The following is a 24,431-nucleotide window of genomic DNA, read 5'->3' as shown; positions in this document are numbered from 1 at the left end:
GGCTGACCAACTTCCACCCCACTGGGTGTCTGCCTCCCTATTCCAGCATACTGTGAGTGAGAAGGGAATGCAGGCTAAAAAGGGGTAAGATGCGGGGCAGGGCTGTTTATGAGATGCTTGTGTGTTAGCCACTAGTATCTAAGTACTATGTTGACACCTTTCTGAGCATCTACCCATCTTTCTGCTCTCTTTTTAATTTTTTTCCTTCCTTCCTTCCTTCCTTCCTTCCTTCCTTCCTTCCTTCCTTCCTTCCTCCCTCCCTCCCTCCCTCCCTCCCTCCCTCCCTCCCTCCATGTCTCACTCTCTCTGATGGTACTGAGGTTTGAATTCGGACCTTGTGCTTTCTATGCAGGTGCTCTACCACTTGAGTCAGACCTCTGGCCTTCTGATCTAAACATCTTGACTCAAGACACTACTCATGACTTTATTTACCACCACCTTTCAGAGTTTTCTGAATCCCTATAGCTAGTGCTTCTTGTTATGAAAGTTAATGAAAATTAGTAATAAATGAATTCCGCTTTCTCCAATGTCAGCTTTAGAACATTCCTCAATTTCTCAGCAATCTTTTTAATGCACTGATGCTATATTTAATACAAATATCCCTAACTCATTTTTATGAAGGATTCCCACCAAATCCACGTGCAAGTCCCATAAGGAACACAAATCTCCCACCCACCTCTCCCACCGCTCTTCCAAAGGCATGTCCCCTTCCACATCATTCCAGGCTGAAAAGCATCATCCAACAAGCAAAATAAGCATAGCAATACATATGAGAGACCTCTTTTTGGAATGGGGAACTGATTTAAAAGCAAAATGACAAATCTGTCACCAGTGCCAAAATATGACAGAATGTGGTTAAGACAAGCCCCCCAAGCCGTGATGAGAATAAGCCACAGGGTAAGAAACACAATGACAGGATCATGCAATTATTTAGAAGTAGGCTGCCGAGAATAAAAAAGTCTGAATACCTGTGCACGTCATAGCTTCCTCCATCTTTATTTCCTGATATAGGAAAATACAAGAGTAATTATGTTAGCTTTAGAACTCACAAAACCATTCACTAGGTAGTTTCCATGCACAATCTCTACACCCTAGAAAGAAACACATTGGGTTAACTATAGACAGTATTGAAATACCACAGAGATGTTCTATGAGAGAGGTTTAAACTAAGGATTAGGAGCTACAAATAAAAAAAAATAAATAAAGTTACAAAAACGGGAAGAATTCACATGGGAAAAAATAGTTAGAAAAACCAGCAGAGTTCAGTTCAAAGCAGTAAGAAAAGGACTTCCAGAAGTCTCAATAAAAGTTAAATTTTAATTATTTTTAGAAAAAAATCGCTCAAAAAAACCAGGCCAGTTGTCATTGTCCTTAGGAACAGTCTAGAGAGGAGATTGGACCATTTAGAGTGTAACAGCAACATCAGGTTTCATCTAGGGGGGCGAGGTGGGAATTCCACCATTAAGGACGCTATTGGATTTCATGCAGCAAAGCTCTTATGTTTTTATCAAGCCACTGGGTGCCGAGTCATTTGGGGAAGAGATAATGGTGTAATATTTCTAGTGCCTCTAACAGGTAGCTTACTTTTCAGGCTTTTGTGAGCTGCTTGCTTGTTTGCTTGCTCCTGCGCTCGCTCGCTCTCTCTCTCTCTCTCTCTCTCTCTCTCTCTCTCTCTCTCTCTCTCTCTCTCTCTCTCTCTCTTTCTCTTTCCCCCTCCCTCCCTCCTTCCCTCCTCCCTTCTCTTTCTTTTTGTGATATTTTAAGAAAAGCTTAGCAGATAAGGCAGGAAATTTGACACCACTTGAGTTGAGTGGAGTTAGTGACCTGTTTTGCACCTTGGGTCCTTTCCTGGTTTAGCAACGAATTTCCACTCAACTAAGAAGTGTTGATGGACAACTGAAACGTGATCTCTCTCATCGAATTTTTACTTTCTCAGGACACCAAAGCTCATTTAGTAGCCTGCAGTGGTAGCATGACAGGCAAGGACGCAGATCATTTCAGGGGAGGCCCTCTTTTTCCTGCAAGTCACACGAGGCAGGAATTAGTCACTTTTATTGCGAGGGATGCGGGGTATAGATGGGACCCACAGATGAAGGTTAAATGGGCTCCTGACCAGGTAAATTGAGGGGATGAGTGGAGTTGAGAAGGGGGAGGACGTGAATGATCAAAAAGGGTGATACTAATCAAGCTGCATTATACTCACAAATTGACATGTTGATTCAAAATCCCTGTGCACAACTACTTATAGGTAATAAGGAATGATAATAATTAACCAAAGGTGCTGGGTACTGACCACCCAAATCTATAATCAGAGGTATTCACGAAAGTGAGATCTAAAAATCGCAGTTTGAAACTAGCCAAGGCAGGAAAGTCCATAAGACTCTTATTTTCAATTAACTACCAACAAAGCTGTGGCTCAAGTGGTAAAGCACTAGCAGAAAAGCTCAGGACAGCACTGAGGCTTCAAGTTCAAGCCCCAGGACCAGCAAAAAATAAAAAAATAAAAAAAAATAAATGAATGTATTTGAAAATAAAAATAAAAGCAACTCCTACAAACTGGTTTCTAATGTCTGTAAGTGACTTTTCACCTGCTGGGGGTTGATATGAGGTACCTACACCAATGACTGTGCTAGCTTCAGTTCTTTTTTTATGGGCAGCTGATAATTAAATTTCTAGAGTTACAATAGAGAGGAAAGAGTTGGGGCCAACACTGAATGAGCTATGTCTCCAGGAGCCACAGGAGAAATCAGTTATATACTACAGAGTAGAGAGGGAACCTCTTGCTAATTCCACTTTAGGTCCCAAGTTAATGAATTTCTCAAATATCTCTCTTTTCAGATGGGAACTATTGGAAAAAGAAATCAAATTCACTATGTCATGGGCAGGGATCCAACTGGAGGAGCTCTGAACTGAGACAAGCAGAAACAGGGATACTGTGTGTGTTCTCCTAAAAACAAAATAAAATAAAACAACACACAAAAAGGAGGACCTTCTGGTTTAGTTAGAATATATCTTATGTTGTAGTAAGGAAATCTCCAAAGTTTACATCTCAACTTCCAAGGGTTGCTTTAGTTTACTATTAAAATCGTTCTCTGGGAGAGACTGGGAGGAAATATTTGACCCAGTCTTTTGGTAGATGGAGTTTTTTCATTGCTAAACTCTGAATTAAACATACAGATCAAGTTATCTGTTAACTTGCTTGGAAATTTGTCCCTGTGACTACCCTGAAATGTATGTATATACAAGTTTCAAAGGCAGAAAACTTGATAACACAAAGAATTACCAAGTAATATAGAAAAAATACATATATATATATATATATTTTTTTTTTTTTGCCAGTCCTGGGCTTGAGCAATGTCCTTGGACTTTCTCAAGGCTAGAGCTCTACCACTTGAGCCTCAGCACCACTTTTTTTTTTCTATGTATGTGGTACCGAGGAATCGAACCCAGGTCTTCGTGCATGCTAGGCATGCACCCTACCAGTAGGCCAAACTCCTGGCCCCTATTTATTTATTTATTTATTTATTTATTTATTTATTTATTTTTAAAATTGTTTTTCCTTACCAACTTCAAGGCCTTTCGGTCGTGGGTTACACTGTTTATACCCTTGGCAGCTTCTGAGCTCCATCAACTGTATGTGTAGCTGGTTCAAAATGCCCCGTTCTACGGTGTGCACTGTATTGGTGAGCTGTGAACCAAGAAGGCAGGGAGCTAGATATAAGTACCTGTTTTGGTAATCCTCATGCCAACAATATTCATAAAATGGAAGTATATTATCTTATAGTCTTACCTGATAAGGATCTGTATTCATATCAAAATATTCCAAAAAGCCAGTAGCAAACTCGCAGAAAAGAAAATTATGTGTCTCATTCACTGTTCTTAAACACCAGTAAGTGTTATTGTTAGAACTTGTGCAGGCACAGAATGATCCCACTGTTGAGCACAAACAAGAACAACAAAAAGACAAATATAATGAAACAGTTCAGACAACCCAACTATCTATCGTTGCACTTTAAGCATTATAGCTTCCTTCCTTCCTTCCTTCCTTCCTTCCTTCCTTCCTTCCTTCCTTCCTTCCTTCCTTCCTTCCTATCTTTTGGATGCTATTAAGAGTTGAACTCAAGGCCTAAATTTTTTATATATATATATTTTATTTTTTTATATTTTTTATTGTAATTAATAAAAGGGTTACATGATATTTGCCAGATAGAAGGTGCATTAATTCACATACATTGATATCCTTTCACATGTCTTGGTCCCCATTACCCTCCCCCCCCACCCCCCGCCGTCTTGGTTTTCCCCCCTTCCCTATCCAATTTCAAATAACCAAATACAAATAAATCCAATATATCAGATAACAAAGTGAGATACTGTAACAATATGAGATAACCAAGGGACAGCAAAAGAGATGAGAAATAACATAGTACATTAAGGACAACAATCATTCATTGTATGGCTTTTGTTTCAATATCCTGGAGGTCTTTTCAATTATATGGCCTTATGTATCAAGGTTTTGCTCTATTGCAGGTCTCTGCTAGTAGAGCCCAAGGTTTCTACTGATTATGACAAATGAGGGAAACCATTGAGCCTAAGTTCCTTTGAGTCTGGCTTACTTCACTTAATAGGATTTTTTCTAAGACTTTCCATTTCCTAACAAATGGGGCGATGTCATTTTTTTCTGACAGCAGCATAGAATTCCATTGTGTACAAATACCACAACTTGTTGATCCACTCATCAATTGAGGGACATCTAGGTTGGTTCCATATTTTTGCTATGGTGAATAGTGCTGCAATGAACATTGTTGTGGTAGTGGATTTAGTATGCCCTAGTTTCTGGATGGTTGGGTAAATGCCAAGTAGTGGAATTGCTGGGTCATAGGGGAGCTCTATGTTTAGCCTTTTGAGGCACTGCCATATTGCTTTCCATAGTGGTTGAATGAGTTTGCACTCCACCAACATTGTAGTAGAGATCCCTCCTGGCCACATTCATTCCGGCATCTGTTGTTATTCGTTTTCCTTATTCTGGCCATTCTAACTGGAGTGAGGTGGAATTTTAGAGTTGTTTTGATTTGCATTTCTTTTATGACCAGAGATGTTAAGCATTTCTTTATGTGTCTATAGGCCATTTTTGTTTCCTCTTCAGAGAAAACTCTCTTTAAGTCTTTGGTCCATTTTTTAATGGGATGGTTGTTACTTTGGGGATTAGTTTTGGATTGATTCAATTTTTTGAGTTGTTGATATATTTTAGATATGAGGCCTTTGTCCGTTGTTTGGTTGGTGAAAATCTTCTCCCACTCTGTAGGCTTCCTAATTAATTTACTAGCTATGTCCTTTGCCATACAAAAGCTCTGCAGTTTAATGCAGTCCCACTTATCCAGCCTTTCTCTTATTTGCTGTGATTCTTGGTCCTTGCTAAGAAAGTTTTGACCTGTGCCAAGGAGGCCTAGTGTATCTCCTATTCCTTCTTGTAAAGTTTTTCAGTGTGTCAGCTTTTACCTCCAGGTCTTTGATCCATTTAGAATTAATTCTAGTGCAGGGTGACAAAGAAGGATCCAACTTTAGTTTTCTGCAGGTGCTCAACCAGTTCTGCCAGCACAACTTGTTGAAGAGGCTGCTTTCTTCCAGTCTATTTTTTTGGCTCCCTTGTCAAGCTCAAGGAGCTTGGGAGTAGAGTCTATAGGATTCTTTAAATACAGAATCATTTCATCTGCAAAGAGGGAAAGTTTTACTTCCTCTTTCCCTACTTGGATCCCCTTTATGCTTGCTTCTTGCCTTATTGCACTGGCTAGGAATTCTAATACTACGTTAAGGTGGAGTGGAGAGAGTGGGCATCCTTGTCTCGTTCCTGATTTTAGAGGGAATGGCTTTAGCTTTTCGCCATTAAGTATAATACTAGCTGTGGGTTTGTCATACACAGCCTTTATTATATTGAGGAATGTTCCATGGATTCCTAGTTTCTCCAGAGGTTTTAACATAAAGGGGTGTTGGATCTTGTCAAATGCCTTTTCCGCATCTATTGAGACAATCATGTGATTTTTGTTTTTGGGTCAGGAATGATACCTTGCAAGGCAGAACTCCACAGTGGGAGAGGCTCTGGAGATGGCTCAAGCCCAGCTTGGTGGCTTTGGCATAACCTCATAGGAATCACTGTGGACTTTCTCTGCCATTTTTATATGTGATGGGCTTTGGCCATGGGCCTCACTGGTTCTATGAAGATGTTCCCTTAAATATTTGTGGAATGTGTTTATTCATCTCTCTCTCTCTCTCTCTCTCTCTCTCTCTCTCTCTCTCTCTCTCTCTCTCTCTCTCTCTCTCTCTCTCTCTCTCTCTCTCTCTCTCTCACACACACACATACATCCAAAAGCAGAAATTCTGAATTTGCTGAAAAAAATCAAATAAAACTATTTTAAATTAAACTTTCTTCTCCAATTTAAAATTGTTATTTATGTCTTTTCATAACACACAGGACAGGTTCCTGTGGCAGTACAATAAAGCATAATTTAATATAATGCATTCAATATGTACATTTTTTTGGGGGGGTGCCTATTCAGAGGCTTGAACTCAGAACCTAGGTGCTGTCCCTGGGCTGTAAAGGCTAGCTCTCTACCAACTGTGTCACAGCTTCATTTCCAGGTTTTTTTTTTTAATGCTTGATTGGAGAGGCTCCTGGACTTTGCTGTTCAGGCTGGATTCAAAGCATAATTTTCAGATCTTAACGTTCTGAGTAGCTAAGATTACAGGCACAAGCCACCTGTGCCTCACTTTTAAAATGAATTTTTTTTGTTTTTACTATGGCTTGCTATTTAATTTTTTGTATGAGTCACTTCTATAGTAGCAACCTCACAAGCACCAGGTACACCAATCTGATCTGAGTTAGATGGAGTCTCCTTTCTGTTTCTGAACATTAAGTGCCTGCAGGCAAATCTGCTCTTTTTCTGCTTTCCTCTTTGTCGCTAGCACAGTGACATGTAGTGGCAGACAATGAAAGGTCAGTTAAATTGACTTAAGTTGGTTTCTTTTTGGTTTGTATATTTATTCACCTGTCAGGTGTAGAGGGTCCTATATCTGTGGTCTTATCTATAATGAAAAATATGTAATCTAATGATGAAAACAAAGGTAAAGTGAACACAAAAAGTAACCCAACAGCAGTATCTAGTTACAAATACAGGGTTAAGTCCACAGAGAAGAAGCAGAGATGCTGAAAATGTATACGTATGCCTCAGAATCCGTAGATGGTTCCAGTAAGTCCTGAGGACAGCAGTGTCCCATGGACAGTGAATTAGTATTTGTACAGAGCCATTCACTGGGAATCTTCACTAGATGACTTGTAACAGCAGAAACAACATACACATTATGTGGTTGCTTAGAAAAACGAAGGACAAGAAAAATCTTGAAATCATTCAGTTCGTTGTGTTTTCTAAACATATTCTATGTGCAGTTAGTTGCGCCTGTCCTGGTGAAAGCCTTGGATATGGAGGGATAACTGCAAGTGGGGGTTCCTTGTGTGAAACACAGGGAGGAGCACCCGTGTAAATGAGGAATGGGGGCTGAGTGGATTGAAAGCCACAGAGCTGTGGGTTGGAGAAAGGCAAAGGGGACAGCAATGGACAAAGGCCATGCAGTGGGAGAGGAAGACGGGGTAGCAGGTGGCTGGAGGACAGGAGTGGGAGGGAGGGAGCTATCTAGAGAAGGTGTAAATTGTAGCATGCAGGGCTTTATTGGTGATGCATTTTAGTCTAAGAAAAAAAAACCAGGATAACATCAAGAGATCAATCTAATTTGTTCACAGTGGATGGATGACAGTAAGAGAGGAGTCTGAGAGACACTACAAGTGGTTTGGTAGTGACTGAGCTAAGATAATGGCACTGGTGCTGGGTGTGGTGGCTCACACCTGTAATTCTAGCTACTCAGGAGGCTGAGATCTGAAGATTACAGTTCAAAGCCAGCCCAGGCACTAAAATGTCTGTGAGACTCTTATCTCGAATTAACCACCAGAAAACCAGAAGTAATGCTGTGGTTCAAGTACCACTGTAGTGGTAGCCTTGAGCTGAAGAGCTCAGAGACAGTGCCCAGGCCCAGAGTTCAAGCCCCACAACTAACAAAAAAAAATGGCACAGGTGTGAGCAGTATGATCTCCGTCCAGATGGAGCAAGCAGACTGAGGGGTAAGGGCCTTTTTCCATCTGTAACTTCCTGTTTTGAAGGTTTCCTCTTTCATCACCAATCTGCTACATTTTCAGGACCACTCTTCATGCCATCCCTGCCACTAAGATCCTGTTTCCTTCTTTACACTTGGATGACTTTTCTCTACCACTTAAATTTCTGCTTCCATGTATCTTCTTCATAGAGAACCATTGCTTTCCTTTGGATTAGAATCTCCCCTAAGGTTCAGATATTAAAAAGCTTGTTCCTCAGTGTGGTGCTTTTGTTGTAAGAAGCGGGATCTAGGGGAGGTCTTTGGTTATTGGGAGTGTATTCTTTCTTTGTGTGTGTGTGGGAGGGGGTGGGCCTTGAACTCTTGGCCTGGGTGACGTTTCTGAGCTCTTCAGCTCCACCATTTGAGCACAGCACTACTTCCTGGGGTGTGTTCTTGAAGAGAATGGTGGGACTCGCCACTTCCTCCTTCTCTCTCTGCTTCTCAACTGCCATGAGATGAGAAGGTCACCACGTGCTTCAGCCATGATGTCTGGCCTTGCTGCAGGCTCAAGAGCAGCAAAGCCAATCACTGAAACCTCCAACACTGTGAGCTACAAACAAACCTTTCCTCTTTCCAAGGTGATTGTTTCAAGTGGTTGGTCATAGGAATAATGGAAGTTGACTCACACACTCCTTACCGGCTTTAGCAGGCTCCCCTTAAACTGCCACTTGTGTCCTTCATTGTATGACCCTAAGTTGCAACTATTTTATTTCATTTATTTCTTTTTATAACTCTCCTCTCCTCGCTGGATTCTAGATGAGATGAGAGTAGAGAATGACAGATTGTGCTTATTGTGTCCCTCTACTCAGCCCACAGTCTGGCAGGAAGCAAGCTCCAGCAATCTCAATAACCCTCAAAGATCCACAAATTCAATTTTAAGAGCTCTATTAGAAGCTGAGTGCTATGACTTTAACAGGTCACATGGCTGAAGTGCAAGCACAGACACAAAGCAGGAGGCACCAAAATGATAAAACAAAGCTTCCTCCTGGATTGGCCTTTGATTCTTCTAAAAATGGCCTGTGGATTTTACAACTCTGTGGAATTCCAAAACTTACTTTGAAAATCACTGCCTGGGTGGTTTTCACTGAGCCTCTTGATGGTAAGATTGGGTGTTTAGCTACTCTACTGGTAAGCTTTCAATTGGATGACATACCACAAGGCAACATAAGCACTCATATTAAAAAGTGCACAATTAAGCCGGGCATGGTGGCTCACACCTATAATCCTAGCTACTCAGGAGGCTGAGATCTGAGCATCTTGGTTCAAAGCTGGACTGGGCACTAAAGAACATGAGACTCTTATCTCCAATTAACCATTAGAAAATCAGAAGTGGTGCTGTAGCTCAAGGGGTAGGGCAGTAGCCTTAAGGTGAATTGCTTAGGGACAGTACGAGGCCCAGAGTTCAAGCCCCATGACCGTCAAAATCTGTTTTTACAAAAATGCACAATTATTCTGAATCTTCCATAGCTCAATTAATGTGAAGTAATATGACACACAAATACCCTGGTGGCAGTGAGATGGACTGAGTTGCCGAGGTTGTGGATTCTGTATTTAAGAAGCCTTCCCTAGTCTTTTACTTTCTTCTACTATACTTACAGTATGCAAAGGAAACCAAGATGAAATCTACTTGGGGTAGAATTAGGCATTTCCTATTACCGACTTCTAGATCAGACTCACCAGGAAGTATCCCTCCCTGTCTACCATCCGACACATTACGTTTTAATGTATAATACCAAACATTTTTTCTAAAGAAAAAAGCATTTTTTTTGCAGAATAGATTATTATAGGAAACCTTCCCCTTAGATCTGCCTAGATGAATGTTTTATGTGGCTAAATTCCTAAACTAAGGAACTCCAGAAAGACTCATGTGCTCTGCATGGTGGCAGGAAAGAGCATGTGCAATCAGTCACTTACGGTTCCAGAAGGGGGCCGTCTGCCAGTGGTTGTTGTCGTGTGTGAAGCAGGTGAGACCAGGCAGGCTGCACTCTTCCCCTTTTCTCTGGCGTCTCTTCTCCTTCCTCTCCTTTTTCCTTCTCCGGGTCTCCTTGAAAAGTTGTAGTTTGCTGTCCACTTCTTGAGCAGCTTCCCTGTCCCAATAGAAAGGGTGAGCAGAGGTCTTTTCTCAGTGACAGACAGGGCTGTTGTTACAGGCCTGGCACAGTCATGTAGATGCATAGTAACAGATATAGGATAGTCACCCCTGCAGCCTCAGAGGACAATGACCCGTCCTTGACAACCAGCAAGGGTGGATAAATCAGAGTTACTTACTTGAATGGGTGAAGATGGCTTTTTAGTTTCTCTTGCCTTTTGACACCTTTCTCTTTATTATAATAGCTGCAGGCCAGAAGATCATAAAGTGAGTTTTTGTGACCTTGCATTTGAGCACACAGCTTATTTCATAAAAAGAAAGCAACTTGGAGGGCAGTGGATACTCAGGGGATACTATTTCAGCTTGGGGAGATGGGTTTTTTTTTTTTTTTGAAAAAAAATCTGCTAAAGTTGGATGGCTCACACGAGTAAGACCAATATACCACTGGAGAGCGCACATAGCGGAAACAAGCCGAGTAAGTGACTGTTTTGTGTGTTTTGTACATATGTGGCTCTCTGTGTTGGCTAATGACTTTGTCATTAACCATGTCATGTTCCCCCAGCTTGGGCAGCATTGGACATGGATGCAGCCTCCTCCCCCCACCTCACCTCTGCTTGGCACAGCTGCATTCCTCTGGCTTTCTTCTCTTCAGGTGTCCTCTCACCTCTCTCAGATTCTTAATCTTATCCTGCAGAGCTTCGATCTGGAAAACACGCACTCCAACAATGAATGTTGAAAGGTAAGGATTGTTTTTTGCCAAGTAACTTTCTTTTTATTCTCTTTACTGTTTTCTTCAATAGTAATTACTGAAGATGATAAATTAACTTGGAAAGAAACTGGGCACAAAATACCTCTCTCCCCCCCCTCTCCCTCTCCCTCTCAGTCCCATCTCTCCCTCCCCCAACCTGGTGAGATGCAAATAAACACTCTCAGATGCCTATTTTCAAATTGAGTCATTTTCTTCAAGAGGTGGCAAGTGATCATTGGTTTGGTCCCTATTTTCTTTGTTGCGTGTGTGTTCAGAAGGGCTCCTGCTGAATCACTGAGGAGAAGGATAAGCACTTTGATTTTCTCTTTTTCATTCAATTATGTGAATGATGATGAGTACATACAGATTTGTCTCCCGGACACCATAGGCTGGCAAACAATCAGGACACAGAAGAAAACTCCATGTCTGTGCTGACTTTGCAGCTTGTCTGAGGTGCTGGGGATAGAACCCAGGCTGTGCAGGCCAGGGGGTGCTTCACCCTGAGCCCCGCACCCAGTCCTTTGACTGACCTCTTTATCGATGTATGCCTTGTGGTCTTTCCAGGCTCTGGCTGATTGATACAGTTCTCTCTCGCAATGGATTGTATCATTTGAAAGAATAAAGCACCTGGAAAAAACCCCACAAGAAACAGGTTGATATTCCAATGTATATATAATAGCAAGTTTACAATAGAACTTGGTAGCCTCAAAACTCTTACTGTAGATGTGAACAGTGAGTTTGGTTGGACAACAGACATTGAGATGAAGCCAGATATTGGAGACTAAGATGATCACGAAGATTATCTTGCAAGGCAACTGTTCCTAAGTATGCTCTTATGTGTCAAGTGTACGGCCTCTCACACCTATAGTCCCAGCTGCTCAGAAGGCAGAGGTAAGGAGGATCATGATTTGAGAACAACCAGGGCAACCAAAGACTCTATTTCAACCTGTGAAATGTGAGCATGATAGTTCTCCTCTATCACCTCAACTCCGTGGAGACTGAACATAAATGGGAGGCTCGATCCAAAATATAGCCAAAGGAAACCAAAAAAGGCCAGTGTGTGTGTGTGTCTGTGTGTGTGTGTGTGTGTGTGTGTGTGTGTGTCTTGAGCAATAATGAAGTGTGACAGTGTCTGTCTAGCAAGCAAGAAGCGCTGAAATCAACTTTGAGTAGCACAAAAAATAAAACAAAACAAAATGTCACCATGAACATGTTCTACTCCCATCCCTTTTGAAAGTGTAAATATGTATGGGGCAAAAAAGGGAGTCAATGTATTCATTTTAGACATTTTGTCCAAAACAGCTTGTCTTCTGTACTCCACTAATTATTTTGAAAAAATTAGCTAAATGACCCCTCCAGGTGTGCACTAAGTGCAGAGACATGAGGCAGAGGGGTGGCTCAAGGGGACAGGGCCAGCTTTGAGCAGAAAACATTTTGAAACAAAGCAAGAGCTCCTGGAAGAAAGTGAACAAATGGGTTATGGCTCAATCCATGATGACAGAAACGAATCCTGATCTTAAATCTGTTAGCTTACAACTAACAGTCTAACAAGTACCCAGAGACCAGATCAGTGAGCTTACTACCTGCCCCATGCCTCCAAAATAATGACGTTAGGGAGAAAAGAAAAATCATACTAATAAATTCAAGAGTCTTCTCTCCTTCCCTTCCCTCCCCTTTCCTCCTTCCCTCCCTCCCTTCCTCCCTCCTTCCCTCCCCTCCTTTCCCCTTAGCTTTTTCCCTGAAGACTGCCCCTCTACCACTTGAGCCATAGTTCCACTTACTGCTTTTTGGTAGTTAATTGGAGTTGAGAGTCTCATGGACTTTCCTTCCTAGGCTGGTTTGGAACCAGGATCCTCAGATATCAAACTCCTGAGTGGCTAAGATCGTAGGCATGAGCCACCAGTGCCTGGCTAAGAAATTGTGTTCTAATCAAGAGTGCCCATTTGAGGAGAAACCAAAGAACCAAGAGCCATTGCAGCCGCGGCAGAGCCCTTTCCCTCTGTCTAGGTGCCTTGCTTGGCCCTTTCTGACCTCCTCGATCTAGGACAGATGGCATTTCTGCATCTCCCATGCATCCCCACTCTATGCCAGTTTCTAAAACCTTCCTCAGGACCCACAGTCCTTGCTGGGGCTGTGTTTCATTTCTGAGACCGGGATGACAGTCTCATAGGCGATCATGACCCACAGAAGTCCCCATAACGGTTTCCATCTGCTTCTAGATGCCCACAAAGGTACTTATTCAGTGGCACAAGCTCCATGCCTGCTAAATCAAGACGTGGCAGAATGACTCTGACTAGATTCCCAGCTGATTAGAGCCTTAGAAAACGGACATGGAAGCACACAACCTTACCACTGGTGGTTCTGCAGGCCAGTCCCACCCTGAGCTTCCACGTCTCTGTGAAGTACAAAATGGCAATGACAGAGGGTGAACAGCAGAAGCCTTCTTACTTGTGTGTCACGTGAACGGGGCTGGGCGCACCCACTGCATTGCTGTCTGCCAGCAGCTCGCCCTCACTGCCAGCACTGCCAATCCGGTGGCCTCCCAAGCCACTCTGGCCTTCGTCATGGCGCTTGGCAAGGCTCCTTGGCTGCAGCACTTGCAATTCTTCTTCTTCCAGATTGATGTCATAGATCTCGCCTTCAAATTCCACAGACAAGGAACGCGTCTGCCGGGTATGGACAAATCTGGGCTTATATTCTGGAAAGAAAAGAAGATGGGTGAGCTGATGTTTGTGGAGGAGTGAAGAAACGGATCGCTTACCCAGGGGAGGAGAGAAACAACAGCACAGCCGCAGTGCTGTGGCCAGTACAGCTCCTGGACAGCTGTGGTGTGCAGAGGAGCCAGGGAAGAGGAGACCTGGCTGGGCCAGCCTACAGCAGGGGGATAAGTGTGTTTCCCTGGGCCTCAGGCCCTTCGTCCCTCAAGTGTGTGTGTGTGTGTGTGTGTGTGTGTGTGTGTGTGTGTGTGTGTGTGTGTGTGTGTGGTGGGGGGCAGGGAGTGGGAATAGGGTGTGGAAATCTCTAAGGCCCTTTCTTTCCATGTTTAGTTTTCAACATGAACAGCTGTGGTCAGTGAGATAAAATTATATTCCTTTCCATTTTATGTTTCTCTTCCAGTTGTGGAGCTTGAACTCCGGGCCTGGACACTGTCTCTAGCACTCTAGTCTTTGAGCCACAGCACCACTTCCTAAAATTATATTCCCTAGAGTATTAACAACTCTTTCTCCCCACAAAACAGCTTTTGCTGTTTTATACATCTAGTATTTATCTTATGACAATAATTCTTTTGGGGGGGGCCTTTAATGGCAGAGGCTCAGGCATCTGGCCTTCACTATCCACCTGCTAAAACAGGAAAAAGGGGAACAAAGGCTGGGCTTTGAGACAGCTTTCCACAGCTCTGTCAGTTCCCCATGGGGGCGTGGCCTCCAGGGCAGCCAGACACTGGCCATTGCCAGAAGGTCAATGTGGTTGTGAAGGCAGAAATGGGCTCCTGCTCTAGTACCCTACTAGATCCAACCGTTGGAAAAAAGCTCTCTCCAAACTTCTGCTTGTGCCCCATATTGACATATTATCCATGTTTTTTGTTTGTTTTTTTGCTTCTTGGCAAGTGAGTTCTAACTTTCTGGAAGCCCTTACTTCCAAGCTAAACTTTTGTAATTCACTTTCGTCCAAGGACTGTGTCAGGGGAACTCCTCTTTTGTTGGTTTTACATTGCATATCCTTTACATTGCATAAGAATAATTTACACTGGGCTTTTTTTGTTTTCAGGAAGGAAGAATATCTAAGTCAATGGTTCTTAGCTTTTCAGGATATGGATCGTTTTAAGAACTTGTTGAAAATTATTGACTTTGAGAACAATGTGCGTCTTTGTAGAGAATGCACTCAATTTGGGGTGAAATACTAAAGATTCATGATTCTAAAGCCTGTTTTGATTTCACACACACAAAAATGCCTGTTCTGAATATTCTTTTGTGATGTGTGAACCAGTATTGTGGCTTGAACTCAGAGCCTTGTACTTTTTCTTTCTTTCATATTCTCATGGTTAGTGCTTTACCGCTTGAGTCAGAGTTCCACTTCTGACTTTTTACTGGTTAGAGACAAGAGTGCCACAGATTTATCTTCCTGGCTAGTTTCTAACCCCATTCCTCACATCTCAGCTTCTTGACTAGTAAGGATTATAAGCATACACCACTAATGCCAGGCTTAAATTTTTCCATTATTATTTGGTGTGTGTTTTTCCCCCCAAGTCTTGAACACATAACGTTCAAGCCATTATTTCCAAGTGACTACAATCACTACAGAGTTGAGCCTCTTTCCCATTTGTCCACTAGATGGCAGTAAAACCCCACTCTTCAGTGGAAGGTGTCATTCCGCTGGCTTTTTACCTTTGCATAGTCAGGTATTTCGAAACTGCCTGAGAGTTGAGGTCTTTTTGTTTGTTTTTGTTTTGGCAGTATTTTAAGTTTTTAAATTATCTTTTTATTATCTTTAAATAGTTGTACAAAGGGATTGCCATTCAACGAATCAGATTATATATAACAGCACATCTGGATTGATGGTCACTCTGCCTGTTAGCTTTTGTGAAGAAAATACCAGGCAGTGAAAGTTCATATTAAATCAAGCTAGTTTGACCCTGCCAATCAATAAGATACAATCTAAATAAATATATGTTGCTGTAAAATAGATTAAATATATCTTTTTAAAAGTTTTTAAAATTGTTTTTGTCTTAAATGCACACACAATTGGATTAAATTTTTTAAAGCAGATAAAACAGGTCACTAACAAACTCTAAGATAAAGTAAAATGGACCTCACCTATCCTCTTTTCCTTTTGGAGCAGCCATTCCATAGATCTTTGTGTGCATACATTTTGTATTGATTTCTTTACTAATTATATTTTTATGTTTCAATGAATGTATTTACAATGCAAAATTTTAAATTAATATTAGTGTTTTCATGTAGACCCACAATTTGCTTTTAGCCTGAAAAACCACACATGGACAATCTCTGTGGAAGAAGCTACCTCTGTAATCTCGAGGCCTTGGCTGGCCATTAAATGGGTTTAGTCTTACTGGGAGAGGCCTGGCTCCTCAGGAACTGCCTTTGACTCTTCCTCTGGCTGCGGCTGGCACGATAACCATTCTCTCGACAACTGCACTCTCTGTCTTTGCCCTGGAAACCTCGGGAGTAGAGGGTGCGCGTGCTCTGGCGGACTGTTAGCTGGTCACTGGGGCCTTTGCACTTGTGGATCCGGAGCTTGCCAGATGTGTCCTCGATGCACTGCCACTTCTAGAAGCAATGGGAATGCAGGTGGGATTTATTACATGGTTTTAGGTGTTTTTTTTTTTTTTCTAGCAGCAGCTCCGGCAATACCATTAAAGCACATGATTGAAGAAAGACTTTCCAGTGATCGTGCAGGGACTTCATTTACTTCTATTTCTTCCAACCTGGGCAAATACAGATGCCAATGAAATAATTGGAATTGAGAACTGTCTCAGTGACACAAGAGACAAAAACTGATATATGAATCCACAACACCCAGACTAAACACACAACACAGGAAAGCCTTTAGCTTTCCAAGACACAAGGCTGTCCAGACTGCTTTTAAAAGAGGCCCCCCACTCCCTCATTCCTCTTTTGAAAAACAAACTTGGCTGCTTTATTCTCTGCCCCTGAATTTCATTTCTTTCTCTTTTTTTCTATTCTTTTTCTTCTTTCTCTTCCTTCCTTCCTTCCTTCCTTCCTTCCTTCCTTCCTTCCTTCCTATCTTCCTTCCTTCCTTCTTCCTACCTTCCATGTTGTGTGTGTGTATGTGCGCAAGCATGCATGCTATCATATGCTCAAACCGTCCTGGAGCTTGACCTCAGGGCCTTGTGCTGTCCTTGAGCTTTTATTTGCTCAAGGCTAGTGCTCTACAACTAGAGCCATTGCTGCTACCTTCTTGGTAGTTAACTGGAGATAGAATCTGGATTTTTTCCTACCTCAGCTGGCTTTGACCTGTGATCCTCAGATCTCAGACTCCCGAGTAGCTAGGATTATAGATGTGAACCACCAGGGCCCCGTCCCTGTCTGAATTTCTAACAGCAGCCAGGGCCAAGCAAACTCTGATCCTCTAGACGCTAGTCATCTCGAGTTTCCTTTTGTATTTCCTCATTTGTCTCCACACTTTGCACATGACAGCTGTGTTTTGGGCACTCTTCTTGGGGAGATAGCACTCACCTTTCCCAACAAATGCCCCTGGAAACTTGCACTGGATTTTCTAGTTTGAGATTTCAACCATGGCTACGGGGCCTGTCTAATCTATAGGACTCACATGGCACTGGTGGTTCACACCTGTAATCCTAGCTACTCAGGAGGCTGAGATCTGAGGATCACAGTTCGAAGCCAGCCAGGGCAGAAAAGCCCGTGGGACTATTATATGCAATGAATCAGCAGGAAACTGGAGCTGCAGCTGGAAGTAGAGGAGCACTAGTCTTCAGCACAAAAAGCCAGTCGTGGGGCTTGAATTCACAGCCTGGATGCTGCCTCTTAAGTTTTTCTTCCTCCAGGTTAATGTTCTATCATCTGAGCCACCGCTCCATTTTTTTGCTTTTGATATTTAATTGGAAATAAGAGTCTACAGACTTTCCTGCCTAGGCTGGCTTTGAACCATGATCTTCACATCTCAACCTGTTGAGTAGTTAGGATTATATTTAGTATGGTATTTATGCACACCTGCTATAGGGTAAAATCACTCACCAGCACCTGACTATTCATTTCATTTTTAATATGGGGTCTCAACTCCTGGGCTATAGTGATTTTTCAGGTTTTTTCCTCTTAGGGTTGGGACAACAGATGGCTGTCACCCTGCCTAATCAATTAGCAATTTTTAATTCACCTGACTGCTGCACGTTTGTGAGGCAGAAGAGCTGATGGCACATTGCTGTATAGAACACAAGATGTAGGCATAGTTTTTATTTGCTTATTAGTCCATTAGAATCCAATCTATTTTCTGGTTAATCAAATTCCCTGCTTATTTTCTGTGACAGAGACAAAGGAAAAGAATATTTCTTTGTCAAAGAATGAATTTAAACATCTTAGGCGTACAATACAGTGTAGTAGATGATGATATATCATACCAAATCTAATAAGCATATATATGAATATCTCTGTGTACACATTCCCACACCCAGTATTACCCCAGACAGATATGCACATATTTATACAAGTATATGAATAAAGCAATAGCCACTGAGAAATGCCAATTAGTTTTTTCTACCATGGGCTTTGTAAAACCTCACAGATCCTATGAGATAAAGTAATTAGCTAGAGGCTCACAACATCTTCATGGTAAAGTGTACTAGAAATTTCAATGGATTATAGTGATCACACATTTGCTAACAGTGCTCCGTATTTCATTGCTCCATATTGTGACAATTTTTATGACTGTGCAATAAAGCCTTGAAATAGCTAGTAAAATGGGGATTCTGTTCGGGGAGTTTATAGATGGTGGCATAGAAAAAGGATTTGGGAAAGGATTACACTAAAACCAGGGTCGCAAGCCATTTCAATGGTCAAAGCAATGAGAGATGTTTGCCTGGCGGAAGAGCTGTGAGGAGAACCGATGAAAGCCCGAGGTCAGGTGCGGCACCTGCTAATGGAACACGAATTAGCATGAGACACGAGCTTTGTTCCCAGGTGCCCTGGCAGACAGTCTGTCACGCTGCCTTGCTTTTATCCACCCTCCTGAAGTTTACCAGCAAATCAGCTAATTGCCAACTCCAATCATCTCCCTTTCCACCGACCTGTCCCTTCTTTTTGTAAATTTCTTCTTGTTCCTGGGACACTGATGTGGATTCTTCTCCTGCCTTTCTAAATTACCAGTGTGTGCTAGTCCACATTTATTCCATAAGGATTTCTGCACACCTGCTATAGTAAGATGCTGGATAAAATTGCTTAAATTATTTCTCCAGGGCCGGGAGTTTGGCCTAGTGGTTAAAGTGCTTGCCTAGCATGCATGAAGACCCGGGTTCGATTCCTTGGTACCACATATATATAGAAAAAGCCAGAAGTGGTGCTGAGGCTCAAGTGGTAGAATTCTAGCCTTGAGAAAGTCCAAGGACAGTGCTCAGGCCCTGAGCTCAAGCCCAGGACTGGCAAAAAAAAAAAAAAATGATTTCTCCGGTTACAATTCCAGTTTAGTCTTTCCAACTACACTGCAACTTGAGAATATGGGCTAGGACAATATCTCATATTCCTATGTTGTCCCCAGAAGTTAGCTCAGTGGAAAATCATGTGTTCAGAGGCGTGGTTGACTTTGCTTGCTTGTGGGGTCTCTGAGCTGGTGGCTTAGACATTGCTCTCTGCACTTCTGTGACCCTGTGCCACCAGGTGTGCACACCCCTGGGAATGCCCAGTGATGTGGGTGGTCCAGAACCAGAGGGCCTTGGCTGCTACTGCCTTGAGCAGGAGCTCCCGGAAACTCCCAGAAAGTGGGGCGTGTCTCAGGACACCATCGACTACGGTTGAATCAGGAAGGTCCCTATTTGCTGCTGGTATGAGCTGGCAGCCATTGCTTGATCTGTATATAAGCGACCACGTTTTTCAATAAAGTTAGATCTGGTCTCCAGAGACTGTGTTCCCGGGATTATTTGTGGGCTTTGTCGCACTTCACCCTCCTCCCAGATGTCCAAGAAGGACCCCGATGCCGACAATAACTGATTGTTTCTTGTTCGACCAAAAAAAAAAAAATCATTAAACTGTTAACCTCCATGGGACCATGTCTTTAAATTTTTCTCTCAGTACTGGCGAATGTAAAAACCTCATACAAATATCCCTACTTAATGGCTTCTTAACTTGAGATATTGTCAATTTCCTTCTTTGTGAAATATTTGTGCCAAGGAAAACTTGTGCTCTGTTTTCTTGATATGGGAAGTAGAAAGAAGGGAGACAGAAGAAAGAAATGTTTCCTCCTTTAGATTTTAACCCACGCAAATCATTTGTAAACAGAAAACATTAAAATATGGGAAGAGGTTTGGTCTTTGCACTTCAGAAAAACAATACAGGTAAACTGATAGTGACAGCTTGTTCAGTGTTTGCCATGAGCCAGACACCATTCCAAGTGCATGACTCACTGTGGAACTCATGTCATTCTACCAACTACCCTCTTCAGCAGGCATTGGTATATCCACATTGCAGATGAAGAAACTGAGGCAGGGTTCAGATTAAGCAACCTGCTCAAGATCCTATGGTAAGCAAGCAGTGAGCCCAGGATGCAATCCCTATGTACATTGAGCTAGACTTTAAAACTCAGAATGGTTGGTGGCAGGATGTGAGTCTCCAGATGGGCCTCAGATGAGTGGAGGGCCTTTGGGAACGCAGACACAACGGCCACCATGCAAATGAGATGGGGGATGAGTCAGGTGTGGTGGCACATGACTGTAGGGGGACTGAAAGTTCAGGACTTGCCTGGCCAGAAGTAGCAAGATCTTGCCTCAAAATAAAAATAGAAGGACTGGAAACTGGATTCAAGTAGTAGAATATGCCTAGCAATATGAAGCTCTGGGTTTGATTCCCAGTACCACAAACCAACCAACCAACCAAACAAACAAAAAAGCAAACAACAAAAAAATGTCAAAATTCAAACAAGATTGAGCATATTAAGAGATGGAGAATCAAATGAGGAAGCCAGTATAAATTAAACTAGGTGGGGCCACATTAGGTCATATATGAGGACAGTGTCTTTGTATTTGGCTGTTTCTGACTTGAGATGCACGAATGAGATGAATAGAGGTGACACCAAGTAGAGGACGCCTGCTGTGATATGGCCTTCCTCTGGGCTGGCAGCTGGCTGTGACATGGAGTTGCCCTCACTGCCTGAAGCATACCAGGACTCAGCTAGAACTGGACAATAGGAGGAACCAATTTTCTAGACATCCATACAGAACGCAGGGACCTGCGGGCTTTGTGGACACATGGCGATTTTAACCAGGGTTCAGGAGTAGTTGGGAAAAGGCTCTCAACTTCCAGCAAATGAGCAATGGCAGCAAGCCTTCACTGGTTTGTAAATGTCGTTATGTTCATGCTCTAGGCTTGGCATGAAAGACGAGGAGGAAGCTTGCGATAAAAACCTTCATTCTGGAGTGGAACTACACACATTTCCTTCACGATGCTACTGGTTTGCTTTGCAACAGGACCATTATAGATTTTTAAACCAATCTCTGGCTTTATAATGACATGACAGTAGAAAGGTAAACTAAATTGTAACAGCTCAACAAAAGGACATATTTGCTCCATTAAAACAAATCAAGCTGCCTTTTATGCCCTATGAAAGGCCAGAGAATATATAAAATGAACTTGGATATTGGATGCCCAGGAAATTTCTCTTTTATGCAATCACTATTGTAGAAGAGATAAAAACTAAATCAAGAATGCTTACTTGACATTTGTGGTTCTCTGCCCTCTGCACACAGGAATCGTGCTGGAGTTTGATGCTGCTGTTCAAGGCTAGTGCTCTACCACTTGAGCCATCTCTATGCTTTGGGCTTTTTACTTGTTCACTGGAGATAAGAGTCTCCCAGTCTTTCTTGCCCCGGCCTCCTGTGAACCTCTATCCTCAGATCTCAGCCTGTTGAGTAGCTAGGATGACAGATATTAGCCACTGGTGCTAGACTATCATTCATACATCATTTTAAAGGGAAAATATGCCTGTTCTCTTGTAGAGGCAGAGTGACATGAAGAAAGTACAAAATAAAAGGAGAAGAAATGCATTTACTTAAGTTTTCTCAGAGAAACTTTCTTATTGACAATATGCTATTATGGAAGTAGATTTCTTTTCTTTTTTCTTTTTGCCAGTCCTGGGGCTTCAACTCAGGTCCTGGATACTGTTCTTGTGCTTTCTCGAGGCTAGTACTCTACCACTTGAGCCACAGCACCACTTCCAGCCTTTTCTGTATATGTGGCACTGAGGAATTGAATCCAGGGCTTCATGCAACTTGTCCATGCTCCTGGCTCAGAAGTAGAAGATTTCTAAGACTCTCATTTTGACGCTTTCAATTCTAAGCCTGGGGTTCTTAATACTATTTAAAAACTCTTTCAATTTGTTTGGGTTTGTTTTCTGTAATGGGTGGGGATGGACAAGATGGGACATACAGGAATGGAGAGAAAGGTGAGTAAATACTGTCATTGAATTCTATATACACTATGTTAAAAAATAAAGTCTGTAACTTGTGGGTAAAGATGGGAGGGGGAAAAGGGAAGAAAAGGGAGGAGTGAAAATGCCTGATTGTAACTTCTTGGTACAACTCCTTAGAAGTAACACCACCATTCCTACCACCACCACCACCACTACCACCACCAAAACGCAAAAATGATCAAAATGAAACCAGATGAAACTAATGTCAGCCAATTTGGAGGCTGAGATCTGAGGAGATCAGTTCAAAGCCCAGCCCAAACAGGAAAGGCCTATGAGTCTCTTATTTCCAATTAACCACCCAAATGCCAAAAGTGAAGTCGTGGTTCAAAATGAGAGAACACTAGCCTTACCCACAAAAGGTCAGGAAGAGCACCCAGGCCCTGAGTTCAAGCCCCAGGATTGGAACACAAACAAAACAAAACAGAAACCAAAATAGGTGTTTTGGATCCGTTTGGTCTGGGGTGAGGTGGTGGGTGAACCCACAATTCCCTGAGGTGATTGCAATGTCAGCTGGAGCTGAGCACCACTTATATTGTTTCTGTTTGCAAAAAGTCCCTTAACCACAACGTGGAGATTTGTCCATGAGTGTACAGGGGTGTGTGTGTGTGTGTGTGTGTGTGGAGAGAATGTGTGTACAAGGATGAGCCTGGGACTGCAATGCCTAGCCTGAGAGAGTAGTGGGAATTCACACTTTGTCTCAGATTGATTCTGAAACATGGAAGCAATGCAAACACATATGTCCCTGTTGTGTTAATTAGTCCCCGCTGGTTGTTCTGTGCCCACAGACGGGGAGGGATGCCAAGTGTCTGGGATCGTGGCTCATGTTAATTCCCTGTCGGCTTCCTAGAAACACAAACAACAGGTAAGAGTGCCTGGAACCATAACAACATCCAGCATTCCCACATGGGAGAAAATCAATCGCAGTGTTGCTAGCACGATGCATGATGTCACTTAATCCTTGCAAGAGTGAGATCAGTTCTCTCCACTTTAGAGACAGAAAAGTGGAGACTCAGGAGAACTTAAGTGACTTGCTCAGGAAGACAGAATTATGAAGTAGCTTCCACTGTACTCCAGTGCAAATCTAATTCTCTTTTCCCTTATAGACTGACTGTATTTCAGGTATCTGGGCACTGGTGCAGTAGAAGGGGCTAAGCGGTCTTTTGGGGGATTAAAACTGAAGAAAGGGAGCCAGGAGTGCTGAATTCTCCTCTACACACCAGTGAGTCAAATCACAGTTCCAACTCTCTTAGAATGAAGGGCTCCTAAACTTGGAAAGAAGAGAATGAGGAGGCAGAGATGTTATACTGTCAGTCCGAGGAATAGACTTGCAGCAAGTCAATACCAGCCTGTCTTTGAATTCTAGACTCTTTTCTCAAGTCAGTGACACTGTCACAATAATAATAATAATAGTAGTAGTAGTAGTAGTAATAATAACAGAAGGAATTAATAATAATCTTCAAAGGAGTACAATAGGAAGAGCAAAAGGCTAAAACAAGGATTTGACAGAGCACAAAGGAGTTACAAGATTTAATCCATGCACTTGATAACTGCCTTAAAGAGGCAAAATTTCCGGGATGTTCTCAGATTCTCAAGCTATATAGTTTGAGCACCATCTGAAGATATAGCAGGAGGTTGAAATATGTGTATTTCCTGAAGAAATGTTTAAATATAGATTGTTAGACTTAGAGGATCCAGTTTAGTAGACCTGGAGGTGGCCAGAGAATTTATCTTTCTTTTTCCCTTCCCTTCCCTTCCCTTCTTCCTTTCTTCTTTTTGTTTTCAGACTTATGCATTTCTTTTGCCCAGGCTGGTCTCAGATTGCAGTTCTCCTAACTATAACCTACTAGGGCAGACAGGACAAACAATGTTTGGCTTATTGTTTCAGATGGGGTCTCTAACTTTTTGCCAAGGCTAGCCTGAAACTTCCATCCTTCTGATCTCTGCCTCCAAAGTAGCTGTCATTATAGGTATGAGCTGCCATGCTCAGCAGGAAACACATTGCTGACAAGTTCCCAGAGACGCTGACCTATAGGAACTGTCAGATTGCAGTAATTGTGCTCTAGTGGCATGAGCTCACTGAAGTGTGAGGAAACTGTTCTGTAGGTCTTCACCTATTCTATCAGCCACCACTACTCAATTTAAAGAAATCATGGGGAAAGATATTCATCACAGCCTGGAGGCATGGCTCAAGCGCAAGGCCCTGAATTCAAATCCCAATAAAACAAG

The 24,431-nt window shown here is 42.4% G+C and overlaps 1 protein-coding gene across 5 annotated transcripts in view; it reads right to left on the bottom strand.

Annotated features, from left to right (window-relative positions):
* Positions 1-24,431, bottom strand: part of Sulf1 (sulfatase 1) — a 173,397-nt gene that overhangs the window by 7,996 nt on the left and 140,970 nt on the right. For 3 of the 5 annotated variants that reach the window (XM_090338922.1, XM_090338923.1, XM_090338924.1), the window contains 8 exons: positions 16,105-16,321; positions 13,482-13,731; positions 11,564-11,660; positions 10,894-10,988; positions 10,465-10,530; positions 10,111-10,283; positions 3,791-3,933; positions 3,565-3,688 (listed from right to left, as the gene is read on the bottom strand). In XM_090338922.1, the coding sequence (XP_090195048.1) occupies positions 3,565-3,688; positions 3,791-3,933; positions 10,111-10,283; positions 10,465-10,530; positions 10,894-10,988; positions 11,564-11,660; positions 13,482-13,731; positions 16,105-16,321 (1,165 nt within the window). Of the gene's footprint in view, positions 1-968; positions 1,003-3,564; positions 3,689-3,790; positions 3,934-10,110; positions 10,284-10,464; positions 10,531-10,893; positions 10,989-11,563; positions 11,661-13,481; positions 13,732-16,104; positions 16,322-24,431 lie in introns of all 5 variants that reach the window. The other 2 variants (XM_090338927.1, XM_090338925.1) reach the window with 2 other exon arrangements.

Source organism: Megascapheus bottae, chromosome 9, assembly GCF_031878675.1.
Source record: "Megascapheus bottae isolate mThoBot1 chromosome 9, mThoBot2.hap1, whole genome shotgun sequence".
In the NCBI taxonomy this organism is placed as follows: domain Eukaryota; kingdom Metazoa; phylum Chordata; class Mammalia; order Rodentia; family Geomyidae; genus Megascapheus; species Megascapheus bottae.
The sequence above is the reverse complement of the archived record's forward strand: the minus strand, read 5'-3'. Positions and strand labels throughout refer to the sequence as shown.